The sequence below is a fragment of the Acanthochromis polyacanthus genome, chromosome 4, assembly GCF_021347895.1.
Source record: "Acanthochromis polyacanthus isolate Apoly-LR-REF ecotype Palm Island chromosome 4, KAUST_Apoly_ChrSc, whole genome shotgun sequence".
NCBI classification, from domain to species: domain Eukaryota; kingdom Metazoa; phylum Chordata; class Actinopteri; family Pomacentridae; genus Acanthochromis; species Acanthochromis polyacanthus.
This window is the reverse complement of record NC_067116.1, coordinates 39,872,957-39,894,375: the sequence shown is the minus strand read 5'-3', so window position 1 is coordinate 39,894,375 and position 21,419 is coordinate 39,872,957. Positions and strand designations below refer to the sequence as shown.

At 40.1% G+C, this 21,419-nt stretch overlaps 1 protein-coding gene across 2 annotated transcripts in view; it reads left to right on the top strand.

The window, feature by feature from the left end:
* The first annotated feature begins 237 nt into the window (after positions 1-237).
* notch2 (notch receptor 2) overlaps positions 238-21,419 on the top strand; it is a 46,611-nt gene continuing 25,429 nt past the window's right edge. Inside the window, exons 1-2 of one of the 2 annotated variants that reach the window (XM_051947063.1) lie at positions 238-612; positions 11,512-11,593. In XM_051947063.1, coding sequence (XP_051803023.1) covers positions 540-612; positions 11,512-11,593 — 155 coding nt within the window. In that variant the 5' untranslated portion in view covers positions 238-539. The remainder of the gene's footprint in view (positions 613-11,511; positions 11,594-21,419) is intronic. The other variant, XM_022205004.2, reaches the window with a different exon arrangement.

Sequence of the window (21,419 nt, the reverse complement as noted above, 5' to 3'; positions counted from 1 at the left end):
CTCCGAGAAGTAGAAAAATGAGAAAAAAATTCCTCCGCGGCGGCGACAGAGAACAAAAACTTCAACTTCTACTCCTTTATGTTGAACCCGGAAAAAGGTATATACAAAGGAATTCCAATCTCACAAATCGACGATGAAGATGTCTAAATAAGAGAGAAGTGTAGTTTTGTGCCGTTGTACCATCTTTTTTTAACCGAAGTATAGATCCTGTCTGACTGCAGCGGAAGGATATGTGTCTTTCGCTAGCGGTGACTTCAGTGACTGTGGAGCGAAGAGACGTGAAGACTTTTTCAGCGCCGTGTGCGTCTTATTCAGGCGAATTTTAAGAGGACTTTTACATAGTTTTAGCATCACAACTAGCGAAACTCATGTAAAAAATTACTGAAATGTTATAATTCCGGCTCTATGACTATTTTTTTTACCCCTGTGCATCCACTCCAACGAGACTTTTTTCTTTTTGCTCTTCTGTGAGAACCAGCCGTTGAGGGGAGACAGCTCAACTATTGGGCTGGCGACCTTATGTGGATTTTACAGAAAATATGGAGCAGATCCCCGGTTTCTCCTCGGGAATATCACTAGTCTTGGTCTTCTGCTTCATCCAGCTCTCTCTGGGTAAGTTTTTAATGTATTTGTTACAGTGCGTCGTTTTGGTAATAATTCATAACTTGTCATGATCACGTTTTGTTGCCTCTGCATCTGCGGGGCAAGACTTAGCATCTCTTACACTTGCGCTTAGCTAGCTACTGAGCTAACTTTGTTTTTTTAAGGCTGCTTTAGAGAAAGCAAACACTTTTACTACTGGTGCGCTTACATGGAGAGTTGCTATTTTTTTATCGTGTGTTGTAGTGGTTTTAGTCGGAACATACGTCAATTACCCTCACTTTGATTATGCTACAGCAGATTTAAAGCCCTTCATTGTGTGTTAATTTCGCTTTAAAGTACATAATTGTTTGCACACCTCCACGAAGCTGAAGCTAACGTCTCCCTGTGCCAAATTCTGAGGGTTCTGGTCTGATTAATCTCTATACTACGGCCTACTAATGAGCAGAGTCGCACAGCTGCCCAGATGTTGAACAGTCAGCGCTCGAGAAAGAATTCAAAATGGACACTTAACCTTGTTTTGACTGCTCTGTTTGGATTAAGAGAACCGGTGCCAGTGATGGAGGTGATAAAACTCCACCAAAATCACTGTACTTGGGTAGAGTTTTAGGACTTAACTTGCTTTTCTCCCCCCTCCTCTTAAAACCCAGCACTGACTTTTGGGTTAAATGCCAAGAAAGGACAGAATAGGTGTAAAGACTGAGAGATTCTCAGAAATTTGATTGGAATTTACATTATTGACTCAAATTTAACACCCTCTATTCATTTCTGTGTCTCTTTAACATGCCATAAATTTAGGCTCAAATTAGTGTCCACTTACTGGGGCCCATTAGCAGGTCCTATGGTATGTGATTAGGCACTGAGTCAACTCACAGTGGTCAAGGAATTAGAAGGAGTGAAATGTTGCCTTGCATGGAATAAAAGCACTTGAAGTATCTCAGAGTGCACTGTAATGGAGGCCAGCAGATAGTACATTTAATGTCTAACATGTTACCTGCTAATTTAGGTCATTTTCTTTCACTCAGGGCGCTTCCCAGTAGTTTAAAGCCATGTTTTTTTCTCATTTACTGCTGTTTACAAAGAGCTTATCCTTGAAACACAACTAAATCTGCTAAAGTATTGAAAAGTACAGCACAGTGGAAACAGATGCTGACAGTCTGTGTATTGCTTTGTTCCCCTGTAAGTTATAAAATATGTTCTTTTTTTAGTGTGAAATTATAATAAAGCAACATTGCAAATACAAACATATGTAAATTTGGTTAAATATCTCAAGTTAAGATAAGATGCAGTTTGTTTGCATAATGTTCTGGGAATCATTTATCTCTACATTTACGTTAATTCTCATTTCATTCATGGTTACGTATAGAATTTGCAATTTTCCTTAGTTCAAGCATTTCTGACTTTTGGCCAGGGTGTTCTCTTCAAGGGTCAAGCCTTTTAGTCATTTGTCAGCACATTATATGCAAATGCAATTATGAGTGTGTCTGAGTTTTTTGACCTTTTTCCTGAAGCCTTGGGGATGATTTTGTAATACGCTTTATTTCCCTATATTTGTTTCAGTGGTTGCTCAGAGATATCTGAAACAACCTGTAGCATTTTTTTTTGCCTCTACACATGAGCGCCAAAGCAGTGAAATTGATGTAGTCTCATGTGCTCAGTCCAAAGTTGATACATGCAGCCATGCTTTTCTTTCTCATGTTTTTTTGTTCATGGACTATAGGTGACTTGTGAACAGTGAAGTTACACAAAGGAAGAAAAGACAATGTGAAACTGCTGCAGGCAGTGCAAGGAGAAGCATAGGAATGTTGTTGGTGTTTGACATTCCTCCCTCCCTCTCTGTTGTCTCTCTCTCGCTGTCTAATACTCACACACTTTGTGCACCATGATTTTCTTTTCCTTCCTTGTTTTCAAACATATCTGCTCTTTTTCCTGCTAATGATGAATGTGCGTAAAGGCTGGACACTGCACTGTACTGAACTTTTACATTTGCAGCCAGTGCAGCCTCCAACGCATTCAACGCACAAGTGGTTCTCCATAGACAGGAAGGTGTATCGCTTACCTTGATGGGATGACTGAGGTGTTCAGTTATCACCCTCACGATGAAGAACCTGCTCTATGTTTGTGGGATGAAAGCTTGTAATGTGATGCAGCAAATTTGCATCAGCAGTGGATTAAGAAATGAAACAAAATGTGGAAATTAGTTCAGTGTATCATAGTTAAGTTGGGGCAGTGGTGCAGTTTGACCTTAGTCCGTAGCAGATCCACAGTGTTCCCATTCTTGAGGAAGCGTAGGTGCTATTGTTGTGGCACACGACGCAGTGCTACCCCTGCGGTGTGGGCATGTGGATGGTTGCATATATTTTCCCAGTGCAAACAGCAGATAGCTAGCATGCGTGTGTGTATCTATTTGCGTGTGTGTATGTATGGCACCGCGGATGCAAACTGACAAAGGCCAGCGATTGTGCCACCCATGGTTTACTTGCGACTGACCCAAGCTGGAGCCTGGTGTGAAATGTGATTTATCTGCACCATGCTTCGCCCCGTGGTCTGCAGACAAAGATATTTATTGAACAGCCCACAACACTAAATTATTTTGTGACCACAGGCTCTACCCACTGCCCTGTGTCTGTGTTATCAATGTGACTTAAATCCATCCATCTCTTCCTTTAATCTTTTATCACTTGTCTTCTGATTCCCCAGTTTTAGAATAAGGTTAATTTGCCATTGCTGTTGTGTGTTCATATTTCTGGGAATGTCGAGTTAAGCTCCCTCCTGCCTTTTTTTTTTTGCTCATCAGTATGCTTGGTTTGCCAAGATGCTTTGTGATTTTTACAATGTAAAAGCAATGTAAAAGTCGATACTAATGCATTGCATGTGTAGTTCATGCATATTTGCACTTTATTTTACATGGCTGCCACTTTCTTTATGCATATATATATATATATATATATATATATATATCGTATTACCTCTTATTTGTAATGTTTTGCAATGTTCCTAACTTTTCCTAACCCTTTCATCATTTGTGTTAATATTTGTGTTTTTATAGCTACAGTTGTTGTTATTTTAATAATTCTCTGCGGTGGTAGTGAATTGATGGAAGGCAGAATAGGAATGCATAGTGAAACAGAATGTTTTACTGCACAAATGACAATGAAGTCTTTTATATTGAACCTTCTGATTAGTAATGCAGTTAAACAGCCAGATCTCCACATGTGTTTTGCTCCTTTACTTGTTTGTTGTAATGGGAGAGAGTAGTAAATGTGGAGAACACTATGACTCATTTGGTGAATGTCTGTGGGACAGGCCTCAAGATGTACATGTGTTTGCATTTCCATACGCAGATACAGTAATCTGTAGCCATGCTGGCCTAGATTCAACATCAATCTACAGATTTTCTGTGATAAATGTTTTATGGTTGTGTAGCAGACAAGGTGAAAGTCATAATTATGGGGCTCTTGCCATTTTGCTGCAGAGTGTTAATACAGCACCTGTTCCTGGTTTGCCAGTTTGCACTTTGTGATCCTCAAGCATTAAGGCAAAATCAGAATGAATGTAGGTGTGCACCCCGATTGAACCACATTCACCGTTACTATAGGAGGTAGTGTTTGTGGCTGTGAAGGTTGAGGGGATTACAGAGCGTTGTGTCTGCACTGTTGAACAGGTTAGCAAATTAACAGGGAATTACTGCGGCCTGCATTCCTTGGCCAACACAGCCCCGTAATCCTGGAGACAGGCAGGGAGGGCGCATGGAGTAATGAAGCAAGCAGGGCACATCAGGTAGGAGAAAGAGGGACCAAAAAAAAGCTTAAAAAGAAATGCTCTGTACTAATGGGTCGCAGTGTTAGTTCACTCATGTTTAACAATCAGTTAACCAGTAACCTATGGCTGCAATTAGTCTATTTTCAGTACTTGAACATGAATTAACAAGACTGTTTTTTCCCGTTTGTTTCCAGTGGGATGAAAACATAGCAGTGCTGCATCTCCAATGCTTTGAAGCACATTGCTTCTGGTCGGGCCATAGTCAGTTTTCTCCTACTGGTTGTCACCTGCTGATAAACCTGTTATCTTTCCACCTCTGCTCTGATTAACTCTAAAATGTTTGCATGTTTCATGAGTCTGGAGTGCTGAAGAGAGACAGAAATCTGTGTTTTAAATAAACAAGGCTAGTGGAAATAATTACGAATGGTTTCCCAATTATGTATCTTCATATGGGGGGAAAAAACACATTGATTTAGTGAATTCACTATTGAGATGCTGGTTGTTCACTTCTGACAACTAAATGTATGTTAACCACAGTTTTATCAAAATCTATCACAACCTGTGAAACATTTGACCCAATAGGATGAAAGGGAGTTTGACTTTGTAGCTCAAACTTTGGAATTCATGATATCAAAACATATTGCTATTAAAATAATACTGTCATATATATATATATATATATTATTTTGTCCCAAATAATTGAAATAGAACTCTAAAATACCAATTTTCCTCAGAAGAAAAGAAGTTTTGAAAGAGGAAAACTATTCTGAAAATGAATGTGTAAGGGAAAGTCCCTACGTGTGTCTTGTCTGGACCGCTGTTCTTGTTACTGTCTGTGTGTTACTCACACACACACACACACACACACACACACACACACACACACACACACACACACACACACACACACACACACACACACACACACACACACACACACATACTCACACTCTGAGCCAGCAAGCCAGCAGTGCATCCTGGTGTCCTGCTGTAACAAAACAGCTCAACCCTGCTCCATACACAGCTGAGACTCTACCGACTTTTCCAAGTAATTACGAGAGAAAGCAGTTGAGTGGTCAGCAGGGTAACTACAAAATCAAGGTTTTTGCAACAGAAACTACTGCCATCATCATGTCTTCTGCAAGTCAGTGTGGTTTGCTTGTGAATTTCTGTTGAACAGGTTTCACTAATTTAGCATCAGGCAGTGGGGCATTTTTGACAGTGCACCTACAATGAGTCACAATAAGAAATAGGTCAGAAATAGATCAAGTTTTATAACGTAGTTCATGTTGTGTTTAAATATGCCTTGATCTGTCCTGATAAAAATCCTGAAGATCAGCTTGAGCCATCCCAGCTAATCACATGTTTTACTGTTTCTGTTGGCACTGAGCTGTTTCTTACAGTAAGACACCACCCTTAAACTGAGGCTGACCTGGAAGACTAAAGCCTTTAAAGCCCATGCTGGTTCGTCTGCTTGGTACCGCCGCTGTTTGTGTGGGCCAGTAAAGCTTCCCTCAGGGTAATAGTGTTTAGTTTGAGCTTCGTCTCCCTCCTTCCATGCTGAGCTAAGGGTATTTTATTGCAAGTTACTATGACAACTGTTTGGCCTGCTGGATATAGAGGCTTGTACAGCAATTCCAGGAAATGGGGTTGCTTCCTCACTCAGCGCGAACAACTTCCTGCCCTCCGCTGTATGGATATGTGCCAGGATGCAGGGACACCCATTCGTGTGCAGTCTTTGTCTGCAGTTTCGTAATTACTTCCCCATATCAATCCACAGCTATTAGCTCAGACCCCATCTCCTTCTCTCTTGCTCCCTCATTTTTCCCATTTCTACCTATTTGAGTCTTTTTTTCTTCTCATGACAAGGCAGGAGCTCTCTACGCACCCGCTGTGTTGCCACTCATAAAGCAGCACAAACAAGCAGAGACAACAAGCTTCTAATTTTTTTTCTGTCTAGACATACAGAAGCTGTGGTTCCTGCCTTTGTATGTCTAGACAGAAAAAAATAAATAAATTTTTGACAGTTTTGGCAAGTTTTTATACAGTTAACATGCAAATCATTATTTACTTTCTGTGATTTTTACTAGTTATTTTCAGGAAAAATCTGTTGGATAATAGTCAAATGTTGTAATTTTAAACATTATTGTAAAACCATCCATTTTTCATGGTATACTCACCTTTATGTGACCAGGTATTGAAGAGTACTTTACAAACACAGAGGTTGTTGTCCAGCAGCCCAGACCAGTAAATGCCTCTAGTAGAAAGTGATTAGTTAAATGGACAGAAGACCGGAAGTACTGCTGATTGTGCACAGAAGTTCTCTTAAGCTGTGATTAAAGGAAACTAGGAGCACACACCCCTGCTAGTAGCTTTAGGATCACAGTTCATCCCCTTCGGACCAGAAATGTGTGTACAATTTTTGCCAGTCCGTTAAATTGTTGCCTTCAAATGCTGATGTTTGAGATTCAGTACACAGAACAGTGTATACTTAGTTTGACATGAGAAGGCCGCTTTCAGCTTCCTCTTTAAAAAGTGGAAAGTTTCTCTGTGCTCATCTAAAATCATAGTTCAACACAAGTACATGAAAGCAGGATTTATGACACCACAACTTGTTATGAAGCCAGTCTTGGTCCAATAGACAAGTTACACAAGCATGATGTTGAAACTTTTAGCATGTATTGCATATTAAGAACAGACTTCTGAAATGAAAAATATGTGCATGTTTATATATTCTCATTCTTTTCAAGGAGGGAGGAAGCTAAAATGTCATTTAACAATTTCTAACTGTGTGGTTGAGCTCTTATTCGAAAACTGTATCAAACACTAATAATGTACTACACTAATAATAATGATTCTCATGGTGATACAAGAGGAAAAGTCAGAGGATCATAAAAGTCAGTAGGACTCATTTTCGGGGGTCATGAATGTTCTCTGCTGTGCTCAAGTTTTAGGTCCTGTAGATACTTAGATTTTTAGCCTTCATGTGGTACCATCAGGTGGCTGTCTGAGGTGTCCCAAATTCATGAAAACAACCGCAAACTTAATACCTTTGTCATAAATCATTATGCCATAACCTCATTAAAAAAATGACAACTGATCATTGACACCATAGAGTCGGTTTGGGATTACAAGAAAAGACAGAAGCAGCTGAGACAGCCTAAACCCCAAAGAGGCCTCTTTTTATTTAAAAAGATGTTTTAACCAACGTACCTGAGAAGTACCTTGAAAAACGGTGTAAATCTGCCTATTTTGAGGCAAAGTGTACTGACACCAAATTGATCTGATTATCTTTTTTTTTTAACTGCACTTTCTATAATATTTATGATAAACAAGAACTATTCATTGCATTTTTAAAAAACATATTTTGAATTCCAAAAACTCTTGCACCGCTCCGTATGTATAAACTTTAGTGGCAGTCCATGTAGAAGTTGACGTGGTATTTCAGTCTACACCAAAGTGATAGCTAAGCAGACAGATCGACAGACAGACACTGCCATCTGAAATAATGCAGCTTGTCTGACTAAAAAAAACAACATAAAGTGATGTCAAAACAGGAATTTTAAGATCTAGTTTTCATGTAGGCTTTTGTATTTCTCGTTTTGTCATTTTGATATTCACAAGAAACACAAATATCGCATTCTGAGGGGGCTTCCAGGGTTCCACACTTGGAGACCCTGCTTGGGTTTAGTTAGTGCATTTATGTAAGGCAGTCTGCTTTAAAACTTGATGATGAAAGCTGTCTCAACAACAATGATGGGCTTGCCTTTTCCCAACGCTCTAAATACACTGAAAAATAGAAGGTGTGTTGCAGTGTTGAAGCCAAGAGCTGGTTTAGGAGCTGGTGAAGATTAGCTAATTGCTTTTCTCATACAGGACAGTAATTTACTTTGTCCTAAACACGCGCCAACCTATGTAACTGCTTTTTAAAATTCAGAATACAAAGAAAGCAGGCCTTTGTGGTATTTGATTTTACACAGGCAAGTGTTTTAAGTCCCATAATAACATATATATTACTTCTGCTGGAGTTCATGTCTTTTTTTTTTTTTAGTTATGAAATCTCCTCTGATCCAACTTAACCAATAGAGCCTTCATCAGCTGGTGTGACCTCCAGCTGGCCCGTGAATCAATCCAACTCTGCTTCTGCTATTTTGATCCTTTTGGCTTTCTGATAGAATGGAAATATGGTCGTTAATGCTTTTTTTGTAATATGATTTGTAGAATATTTAATGACATTCATTTTTCACTAGTCTCAAAGGATAGCGGTTTGAATCAGTGATATATGAGCTGTACTTGCTATGTAGTGTGATGTGATTCTTTAGGATTTTCTTCATTGCAGTTGTCTAGACTGAGTCTGGGATCTGCAGAAGCTTTGAATAAATATGATGTGATGTCATTTAGTCCCCTCTGAAGAAGGCTCACTTTTGGTCATACATCAGTTTATCAAATGAAGTCTGTAGTCTTGGGAAGTTTTTATACTTGTTCACAGTTGTCAAGATGTCTTGTGCTCCAGAGTTTTGAGTGTGACTAATATTATATAGGTGGATTAAGTCAATTTAAAAAATAATCTGTTTTCATAGACAGGATGATGACACTTCTACAGATACAAATTTCTTCAGCAGGGATCACACACAGATCTCCTCCGTCCGCCAGACTGCAAACGCTGTAACTCTCTTGCTTTAAATCTGCATGTGTTGCCAACTTAAGCTTCTTTTCCTCCATCACTTCTGCACACATATACAAGTAAACACTCACAGCTGGATTGTAGTGAGTGAGAAAAAGGACTTGTAATCAAAGAGAGTCCAAATACTAGTATTCATTCAGTCAGGTAACTTCTGTGTTTCTTCTCAGCTCACACCATCTGGCTGTAGTTTCACTGTTGACTTTGTCGATCCGGTCTTATCAAGGCTTTCATTCCTGGGAAAAGTTCCTGTCCGTGGTTCATTGATAGTGAAGTGTGAGAACAGCTAGGCTGGGAGGATGCAATGCTGGTGTTTCCAGTTTGGATTTCATGCGTTAGTCAGTCAGTGAAATAAGGGTGAACTTCTTGTTTTATTTTAGTGAGACGGATTGCACAAACGCTCTCCAAACTTTCAGTCAGGGAATACGTGACTTGTCTAACTTGGCGTAGTTGGTTTGTGTGAGTGTGTGTTTCTTAAAATGGCGTAATAGGAGGCAGGCTGTCCCAAATCTGGTAAAATCATTGCATCTGGCATTACGACAGCCTGCATGGGAAGCTCGTCAAACCAGTTGGGGAATGAGAGCAGCTTTTTCTGGTCTCTCTCTGGTTCTTTTGCTTCCATTCCTTCATTCCCTCTGTCTTATACATTGTTCTTCTCAGCTCTTCATTCATCCCTCCCTTCAGCTGTACTCAGTTTTGCAGTTGTCTGCTGGATGTTGCGCCATTTACCGTGTGGTGTGTTGGCCAGATTTGCTTCATACTAATCAAATCTGAAGTCCTTTTTACGATTTACTTGAAACCAGATGAAGAATGATTTTGCTTTAAATTCAGACTTGAATGTAATTAATACCAAAAATGAAAGTTGCCATGTGTCGCAGGTCTTTTCTCCATTGTGTTATTAAGTATGGCCTGTAGCAAATGTGCACAGAGTGTGTCTAACAGAAATAGTCCCAAAATAGCACAGTATTTTCTGTGGTGTCTTCTACTATAGCAGTTGTGTGATATCAACTCACACTTTATTACAGTGAAGACTGCTCATACCCACTATTGTGTGTGTGTGTGTGTGCCTACTGGGATTATGGATTTCACAGTGGTTTATGTATTGTATCTCCATGTCTAATGGACTATGTCTGTCAGCTTCCCTCTAGTCTGCCCTTGGTCTCTGACTAAACCATTCAGAGACTAGACCCTAAATTTCAGCACTTGAAAATAAACAGTGTGTCCAACATTTAGCACTGCAAAATCATTTTAAGTGGGGTTAATAATAGTTAATGTCTCCTTAGCTTGACTGACACTGTGATTAATCTAGGTGCAGGAAGTAACACCACTGCTGAGCGCACTTCCTGTAATGCAATGACTTTCTTCGAAATCAGCTGACCTACCCTCAGTTTTGTAAAAAGAGCTCTGTTCTGCAGAGTGTAGATGCATCTCTTAACCACTTAACATGTGAGACTATAAATGAGATAGAATGTTGAGCAACATTTGTACAACAAGTGTTTTAATATTTTATGGCAGTTTTCCCTAATTAATTTCACACATTTAACAATAGCTTCCTTCTTTTGGGTACTATATCAGATTGGTCATTAAAGACTGAGAACACCACACTTCTTTTTGGCATGTCTGCTGACACTGATCATGAAGACCTCTTCAGCCAATGTGTCTCTGGCAGCTTGAAGACCACACAATGGCTGATGTGTCTGGCAATAAGTGCCTTACTGCTGAGGAAATAGTTGAGCTTTGTTGTCTTGCCCATCCGGCTGGTCTGTGACCAGTGCCTGATTCCAGGCTGGCTTTGCATAGCTGGATAGCTAGGTAGGGAACCCCTTACCTTGTGTTGCTGTAAAAAGGAGGGGGAAAAATAATAGATTACATGGAGGGTTTCCCTGAAGGAGACGTGGGGGTGGAGGGGTCCTAACACCTCTGAAACCATGTTTCTGGGGAAAGCCCTGAATGAGTTTTACATTTGAATTTCAGCATCACTGAGGCATAGTGGGGGAGACCAGCCTCCTGAGGAGCATTTGAGTCATTTAAACAGGCTATTTCTTTGATCTGAATAAAAATAACATATTTTACTTTAATTTGTGCCTCTTTGTGCATGACAACAGTATTGTCATCATCTCTAGACGCACTACATGAAGAACAAGATAGGATGTAAAATCCATACAGTTAAACCTGAACTGCATAACTGACACGATTTTGTAGGAATCATATCCAATGTGTATTGGCATTTAATGGGGAAACTGATGTTCTTGAAACTGTTACTACTCCTTTACTCTTTTAGGGTGTGAGGATTGTCTTACAAACCACACATGTGGTACAGTATGGGAACAAGAATGACTGGACGTGTTAATAAAGGCTTTAATAGCCTTAGTCAGAAATATCAGTAACTTATGTAATTAAGTAAAATATTGTCAGTATTTTGACTGAACACATGTCTAGTTGTCTAACTTTTCTCTTGTCTCTTGCAGCTCTACAATGTATGGATGATAAAGCGCCTTGTGTTAACAACGCTACATGTCTGACCTTAAGCAATGGCACCGAATACTGCAGGTAAGATTCACCAGCTGAGATTTTGCAGTTTTAACTTATGTGAACTCTGAAACAATACTGTATTAAAAAATGTGACTAAAGCAATAGACACACCTCATAAGGGGATTGTTGGATGTGAAAGCCAAGAAGAAACAGGGTTTTTAGATCAACCCCAGCCTCTTCACGGGACCATGAGGCTTTGCTCAGGCACGAAAGGGGGAATAATAGACTGCTCTGTCTGACAAAGTACATCAGCACTGGGAACAATACCAATACACACATTTCCATCTCCAAGATTTTATTTCAGGGACGTTTTGGGGGTTTTGTTACTTACTCTTGTTGCTACAGAAATGATAGCTCTGGGTGTTGCCAAGATACTTTCTTGCCCACTGATTTATTTTTGCTAGGGGATTTCAAGACAGTGATGAGGCATTCATATTACATGAGAAAGTCACCTATTCAGTTAAAATGATGGTAAGAAACTCTCTTAACCTTGATGGACTGAATTAAAAAGCCCGTAGGTTAATCATTGTTGACCCACATGTTAATGCAGACTTCTAATTCTTAGCATTGGTTTGTGGTGACCAACAACTTCAAATCTGTAAATAAGTCTGCTCTGCTAGCAGTGGTGTAATCAGACCACAACGGCAAAGTGCCACAGCATGAAGGAGCGCAATGGCCTGTTTGATGTAAGGCTTCCACTTTCTGACAGGGTAGCCTAGTTTGTAATTAAGACTGAGCTATCTTTTTAATTGCCTTGCCACTCCCAAGCCAAATTCCCAACAAAAACACACCATAGCTGGTTCATGAACCTGATCATATTTCATCAAATGTGATGAGAATCCTGCTGTGTGTCCGTTCCCAGACTTTTTGGAATTTCAGCACTCTGTTACTTGTTTTAAAAAGAAAAGAGAATGCAGCTTTCCTTAATCAGTGTTTGACATTTTCTCTGTCTAATTGAAGGTCAATAGAGATACTGCAGGTGTAAAGGAGCACATGGTCTGTGTACAGTATGTGACTGTTGGTGAGAATGTATGCTTGTGAGAGTGTTTCAGACTTTTTGTGGTGACGGAAAACATTTTTTCTTTAACTCAATTCAACTATTGTATGATAGCCAGAGAATCTTAAAGATGACCTGTGAAGTGAAGCCAGGATACATGGTGCGCAATGTGATCTAGCTACATTCAGTCGATATCTAACAGACACACACAGCTATGCTGACCATTTTAAGGACATCTAAAGTTAGGTGAAAATGTTTCACAGGTGGTAGAAACAGCTGGATTGTGAAACAAAGTACTCAAACAAAACAAACAAACAAAAAAAACACGCACACAAAATTATCAGCTGCTTTATGGTAATGTTTATTGGCACACGTCTTTAAGGCTTGACCGCATCGTCTTAGGCTTTATTTTTATGATGGACTTTTCATTGCCTTTGCCACTATTTGATTTCAGTTGTAGATTACAATATTACATTTAATATTTTTGTAAATTTTGGTACAAATAAACTAATAATTTTATTTGTATAAAAAGCCTGGCTCTGCTAAAGTTCTCCTACATTTTATTGCTCTCTTACTCAGAAACGGTTTCCTCTTTCCTCTCTCCTGACCACTAAGCTGACTTAAAGATGGCAGTGGTGTTACTAATCCGGTCAATGAGCAAATATCTCCTCACTGTCCATTCTGTGTATGCACTAAAAAGTACACACAGCCCTGGTCCTGAAAAGTCTTTCATTGCACAAATTTGATACATACAAACTATCTAAATAAGGCTACAAGCTAAATAACATTTAACCCCTTAAACTTCAGTGTACCGCCGGCGGTACACCTACTAATTTGCATAGGAATTTCAAGAATGTCCGACGGCTGCAAACGCGATTATACAAACACTATACGACGATGGAAAGCTTAGATTCTCATGAATCCGCCGGTATAAACCACTTTCAGATGTGATTACCACAGCGGGTGAGAAAAACACATTTGTCCGACAAAATCGAATATCCATCCATCCGTTCTCTATACACGGCTTCAACGCACACAGCGCGACTCACATTTCCGGGTTCATTATTACACACAGATGAAAATATTCCACAAAAAACGGCCATAATCCAACCTTTTACATCCAGACGACACAAGCCAGTAAACTATTTTGTCCAAAACATGTCCTGAAGTCGGTATAAAATCCACGAATTGGTCGTTTTCAAGGAAATGCACCTCGCGATGCGCGTCCAATATTCCCTGTATTTTTCGGCATTTTTTTAAAATTTAAAAATAGAATATTAGCGATTTTTTGTACTGAAAATGGCTGGAATTGACTGCAGCTTAAAGGGTTAATAGTATCTTTCTCTAGAATCACAGACCCCACTTTATGGTATTGACATTACAATTAAGAACATTGCAGAGGCATCGTGCCCTAAAGACGTGCAGAACGTAGTCTCCAACTTTACAGGAGTCAGCTGACAGAGAGCAGGCCTAGTGTTAGACTGATTACATAGTAAATTTTTCATCTGTCTACAGGCAAACATGAACAACATACACACACACAATCATACACACATCCTCTATGTGCACATAAATCTACACACTTTCCTCTGTCCAGCCTGTCTGGTCCCATCTGCACTGCATTGCCAGTCAGAGTGCTCATTGTGTAAAAATCAAATTAAGAGTTTATTAGTCTCCAAAGTGTATTAAAGGCAACCGGTTGTAAGTAAACAGTCACTGTGGCCTTTTGGCTCAGACCCTCCTAATTATGTCACATGGCCCATGCCTGGGGTCAGACAGAGTAACTGTGTAATTAAACAGATAATTAATATGGCGTGCTAGCATTAGAAAGTCTGTCTCATTGCTTCATCTTAATTAAAATTTTTGTTTCTGCACAATATGAAAAATGCTTAGATCGTGAAATGGACATTTATCTGCTAGGCTTCAAACAACACCAGCACTAGCAGTGAGAAATATCTTGAGTAACGACAGTAATGTAAGATGGTATCAGAGATGCCTGCATGTATGACGTTTGCTAATCAAACAAGCTTAAATAATGACGGCAGTTGCTGACGTCAACAAAATACGAGCAAAGAAGGATATGTTATAATGTGACAAGATTAAAAAAAATGACCCTGTTCTTAGATATCAATTAAAAAAACTTTTGAAGATAGGAAACACTTTCACACTTGCCCTGTTTGTAATGTTTTGCTAGGATACTATTAGTCCAAGGAGAAGAGAGCCTTCATCATTAAAGCTTTTATCTAGTAGAAGTAAAGAAACTGAGTCACTGACACACACTCTCTTTTGTAGGATATTTTAAGAGGTCAGAGTAATTTTCTTTCAAAGTAGGCATTTTCCAGGCTGTTTTTTCACCCATGACAGGTCTAATTTTGGGCAGATTTTCTCCACTGCTTCATTTCTACAGTAAAAACATGAAGAACAGCTGTGAACTTGTTTTCAGTTGACATGATGTTATTTCCTCCATCGTAGTGAAACACCGAGCCTTCAGAAACTCCTGCAGCTTAAACTAGGCTCAGGAAATCCTCTGAGGACTGATGATGGTAACTGTTTCCAGTCTATGTAATTACAGTAAAAAAAAAAAAAGTTCAGAGAGAGATAAAAATTGCTACAGGTGAGGACCCTATTGTTTTTGTTTGACAAGTGAAACAGCTTCACAGTAGAGATAAGGGCCTGTTTTGCTTGGCAACAAAAAGCGCTTCTGTGCTTGTCTTCAACTTACCTCCAGTTCCCATACATCTTAGTCTCTTTTCCATCATTTAATTTTAGAAAATTAGATTAAGTTAAATTTCACTACTTTTTTCTTAAAGATAGATAAAATTTGAGAAGGGAATATCTCAAGAAAGACGATCCAAATTCCAAAAGCATAAATTGCAAAATGTCAAGAAAAATATCCTGGATTTTTTTGGCATGGCAAGTTCAGGTGTCTCATTTGGGACATGGAAAGTATTGCGAGAGAAAGTTAAGGTGCTTGGGAGAGGTCGCTTGGCCACCTTGCAGAACAAGGTGCAGAGAAGCTGTCCAACCGGTGACACTGCAAGCCATCAGCTTTGGGCGTGAGAAGTGTTGTGAGTTAGTCTGTCTGGATTTGTGAATGTCAATTTGCTTGGTAGGTATTTGCAGCTTACATCATTGCAGAAGGGATACGTAAATATTGTCGGGTGATATATTGGCCAACACAACTGAAGTGTTATCTTGTTTGTGGGCTACCGAGGTTTCATGACACTCACATGCACTCTGACTCACTATTTGGTTAATACCTGAACAATCCAAGCAAGAGTGAGGCTACACGCATTATGTTATGCTACACACAAGATCTCTTTGTCTTCTGCTGGCCTGTGGTGCAAACTGATTAAGTCTACTTTCCACTCAATGTCTCTTTTTTTTCTCTCTCTCATTTTGATTTTCTCTGGGAGCTTCTGTTTTGCCTTTAAGGTTTTTTTTTGGTTGTTTTTTGCTTTTCTTAAGAGTGAGGAGAGAGAGTTACTGTGTTGTGTAGACCTGCTGCCTGTTTGATCTGACAGGTAGAATTAGCCTGTGGGGCAGACAGAGGAAGAGAAAGGGCCAAAACAAAAGAAGATGTCTCTTCTCAGGAAATTTGAGGAGGAATAGCTCGAAGCACAACTCCTAACTAATGATGACAGAGCAGTGAAGAAGGGGGAAGGGAGACGAGGGAGAAGTGCAGAGAGGAGTGTAATTTCCCTCTTGCTATGCCTCCTTTATCAAGCTGTCACTCATTCATCCATGTCTCAGTCCCTCCCACTGCTTCAGGGATTCAGATGACTTTGGACACAATTCACCTCGCCTCTTAATCTTTCCACAGCTGTAAATACTATGTCTTTATTCCTATTTAACCAGTCGTCCATTTGCCTCTGCAATCACTGTTGAGGTGTTCGCCCTTTTATTTCTTCATAATGATTTTTGCAGCTCCTACTCACATCTGTGGGCTTGTAGAGCTTTGTTGAAAATCTTCATTTGATCTTCTATGTTGAAGGTCTCAACCTCCTCACTACCTGTGGTGCGATTGTACTTCCATGGTTCCTCTTAAAATTAAAAATGACCAGAGTACCAGAGTAGACATATGCAGAAAGAAAAAGACAAAGAAGACCCATGGTAGAGTAATATCTTCAAGCCAGTCGTTCCTGATTCACCCCCAACTATCAGGAACACACAGTCACACAGGTTTTAACTGGGGTAAGCATATGATCCAAAATAAAGTCAACAAACTCTGAAGCAGGAGATTGGAGCCCACAGCAGTGATTTCCCGCTCTTATGCTCCAAAAACTTATCTCCCTCTCACAGCCCAGCTACCAGCACTATAGATGTGGTTGAGACTAGAACCACAATGATAAGAGTTTCTTTGTGTATTTGTGCATGTGCTATTTCTGTGTGCGTGTCTCTGGAGAGTCGGGGGCACCTTGAGCCTGGAGCGAGTTCACATGGTGGTCACAGAGAGGTTTGAAGTTCACTTAGCATGTTAGATTTATTATTTTGATGGCAATCATGTGGCTCTATGTGGCTTTTGAGTGGATGTTTAAGGGCCTAAAAGATGTCACTATGAGACTGTTTATGAATCAGGGCTGCGAGTAAGCATCACTTTTTTTATAATCAGTTTACAATAGGACTTGTAAAATAGCAGATAACACTGCGATTTGAGAGGCAGAGACCAAACCAAACGTACGTCTTCACGCATTCACTTGATAAGTAACAGACTAATGAAATAAAAAACTTGTTGTCAGTTAATTTTCTGTCAGATGACTAATTGTATAATCGACTAATCCTTTCAGAACAAGTGCAGACTCATAAGCCTGGGTGCAGTCAACATGTGCTGCTCTTATTAGTGGTCATTGGGATTTGTCTCACTTTGGGGATCACAATAGAATATGAAACAAGCAGTGAAATGCAAACTACTGCTGCCAGGAGGCTTTAAAGAGATTCAGATCCCTCTGTCAGAAAGAAGAAGACTTTCAAAAGAGTGGGGAATGTAACAACCAGACCATAAACCCTGATTCAGTAGGGTAACAAGTGGCTCTCTGTCACATGCTGATGTGACACACTGAGGTCAAAAGTACCTCAGTTTCAGTATTAGGTCATACATCATACGCACATGCTTTGAAATATGGACAGGTTCTGATTAATGTGAGTTTTAGTGTGTTTTTTTAGTATTTAAAAAGCCAAAACAAAAAACAATCAAACAAAAGCTACTTTTATCAATTCAGTTTAGTTAAAAAAATGTTCACACACATCAACAGACGAGCAATAATGAGTGTTAATGAAAAGCAGATGTTTGAAATGAAAAAATCGTGAATACCTTATGGAAAATTACCATTATTTTGCATGAGCTGCAACAGTAAATTTACTATCTGGAAAAATTAGAATCTCAGTCAAGAGGTGACCTTATTTGGAGAGTGTGTGACATATTCTCAGCCTATAGTGGACTATGCATAGTGGAAACTTAGATATGGACATCTTTTAGGCCAACAGACTTAATATGGGAGATTCCACTTCAAACAACCCAAGAAACAGGATAATGACAGAACAATGTACAGGGACAGTCAGAAGCAGCGTTCAGAGACAGAACGAGTCCTTTTTGCTACGCCACGGACGCTCAGATGAGTCTTTTTGGGTATGTTTCTAAACACAGCCTGAGATTTTACCACATGACCCTACTGCGGACTCCACCCTGCTCTGCCCTCCTTTATCCATATACTCTGATGGTTTCGTCCGACTGCCTGGTTTCCTGCTCTGTTTTCGTCCTTCTCTCTGGGTTGTCTCGCTCTCTCATTACGGTTTTTAGCTTTTATCTCAACTACATTGCCACCTCTTCACTTTACCCTCCTTCCTCTTTTTCTCTCTTGTATTTTTTCCTGTTTAACTTTGACATCAAACTCACACCCTCCACCTCTGAGAAGTTTTTTTTTTTTGTTGCTGCCTCTGTTTTTCTCTGTGACAATGAAGGGAAGAAAACTATGCTGAGAAATGACAGTGTGTGAAAGGTACACCTCCAAATTGTGAAACTATTAAGTAATAGATTCATAGTTTCCATCCCCCTGAAAAAGTCACCCTTAACTGAACCCTAACATCTTTCAGTTTTTCCATTGTACAACAGGCCCTTTTCTTACATGTGACACTCCTATGTGGCCGTAGCTGTTTCACTGCTGAAGTGTCCACATGCTATGTTTATGCTGTGAAAGTGCAAAGACCTGACAGGACAAATGGTGTCTTTTGTCTATCTACTGTAAGCGAACAGGGACTCCTCCTCATTATATTGCTGGGGGCTGAGGTGCTAGTATTACTCAGAAACCTTTCTGAATTTCCGCCAGTGTTTAGCATACTTTTATAGATTCACGACTTCTTAAAGCTTGTTGTTGAAGATAAAAGTGGGGGCTGCAAGTGAGATTGAAAGGAAGTAAAAAGGGACCGGTTTGCTGCTCACGTCTGCACTGCTTTTGATCTTTTTCTGAACTGTTTTCTAGTGTACAATAGGTAAAGCAGCAGATGACATGTCTGCCTGCGTAGAAATGGTGCCGGAGCATATATATATTAGGTGTGCAATGGTAATGTGACTTACGTTAGCATAAAATATCCAGTCTTGGCAAACTTGTAAAGCAGGCTCCACTGTAAAACTCACTTTTGGGTTCATCTCAATGATCCGGGTAGCACAATGGATAAAAAAAGTTAATAATTTAGACATAGGAAAGTTTGCCCTCCCTAATTGACTAACAGAGTCAATTTCTTTCAGCACGTGCTTACTCTTCCCTACTTTTTCTATTTCATGATGTATGCTGATTTAAAAATTGCAGTAATGATTCCAGACAGGCAAGACTGCAGTTTCAGGATTTGTATCCAACTTTCTTCAAGTGTGCTTGAATGGTTAAGTTGCAGCTACAGTTTGAACAGCGGTAGCTCTTTTAACAGGAACTATATCACGTAACAATCATGTCCCTGATAAGTTTTTTTTTTTTAAGTAATCCAGAAATCTTGCACAGAAGCAGCAACACAGCCAGCAACGTCTTCTGCACTTATCTTGTGACGTCCATGCATGCACACACAGGAATACGGTGCAGTAAATAGGCCACCTATGCTCTAGCCAAGCCAGGGAATGATCCGGGGATTGAAATGTGAGCAGGTTTATGCTCTCCCTCTTACTCTCTCACGCTGTTTTTCTGTGATGGCCGTAGGGGGAGAGCATGATGGAGTTAATAAGCGGCGCTGAGACTGGAATAGTGGCTGGGAGAGGAGGAGGAGGAGGAGGAGGAGGTGGTGGGGTTGCAGGTTTGTAGTTGAAGGTGGAGCGGTAGAATGGAGAGTTAGCACAAAAGAAAGGAGAATCAGTTGTGGATTTTGGGACAAAGGAATTAGGAATGATTTACATGAGTTAATGTGAATCAACCCACCCCTCCCAGCTCACTAAAGCCCCCACAGCCTGCCAGGATAGGCAGAGGTCAGCATGAGGTAGAGGAGGAGGAGGAAGACGAGAGCGAAGGAGAACAGGAGTGCAGACAGAGAGCGAGGAAGGGGTGCGCATGGGATGGGGGCGCTAATGTGAACCAGCTGTAGAAACCTGACACCTCGAGAGTGCGTTAGAAATGAGAGGTGGAGGAGTGAGAAAGAGAGGGAAAGAGAGGCTGCAGGAAAATGTAGGCAGTAAGAGAAGGATGGAGGAAAGGGGAGGAAAAAAAAGTCCTCATGGTGCAAAACAAAGAATCCCATAGATGAGTTTGGCTGCAAAATCCCTCTCCGTTGTGTTGTTAATGAAAGTAGAGCTTACTGTGTGTGCATAGGTGTCTGTGTGAATTAATTTACGTGCAAATTCTTGCCTTTATTCTGTATTGTGTGTAAAAAAATTGTCAGAAGAATTGTGCTGCTTCCTGCGTTGTTTTTTGCAACAGACGAATGTGTCAGTATGTTGGATTATCCCTTCTTCTGTGAGACACCACTCCCTGGCAGTAATGTGAATCATGCACGGCCTTGTCTGTTTGCCTCAGGCACAAATGATAGAGCCAGGGGCTAATAATGAACTCTCTATCTGGTAGTGAAACCTGAAGGACAGGGTATCGTTTCCTGACGCCATTGCATTTGGTTCTGTCAACACTGGTTAGATAGCAGCGATTGAAATTAATAGAACTTACCATGCATCTGTGCTGTCAGCACTTTGGAATATTCACTAAAGTCTCAAAGAAGCAAATAATACTTTAAGGGCGTTGTTCAGTTCAAAGAGACCTCTGTGATAGGTAGAGCAGGAAATAAGTAGCTTTATTTTCAGCAAAATAAGTTCTAAAAATAGATGTTTTAAAGAAAATTTGAGCAACTTGATGACAGATTAGTATGGGCACAAATGCCTTCTCTCTCCTCTGTATTGACAGTAATGCCCAAAAATAATCTCTACCTAAAAATATCCATATTTTGAGCTAAAGTCTATATCAAAGCATACTCTTTGAGTTTCTCATCTCTCATTAGGTGATGATACTTTACCTTGAACTTGCGTCTCATATTCCCCATACTTCTTTACAGTGAAATATGTAAAATGTTCCCAGTGGAACAGAAACCTGGTATTAACCTGGACACGGTGTTCTTTGTGTGACAGCCTGCTAATGTGATGTATGTCACAGGGCAGAGGGCCGTGTCATTACTCTCACAGAGGAGGGCGGAGAGGTTGTCTGGGAGAAAAAAGAGCAGTCCTAATTCCCAGGACGGCCGCCTTGTTGTGATATCATGACCAAGCTGTGTTTGTGTTTAGAGTGGGGAGTCAGAGCCGGGAAGGACATCTACTCTGTTTGTGTATTTATGTCTGTGTGTGTTTGTGTATAGGCATGTGTTTTGGGGTGTGTAAGGGGTTGCACTGCA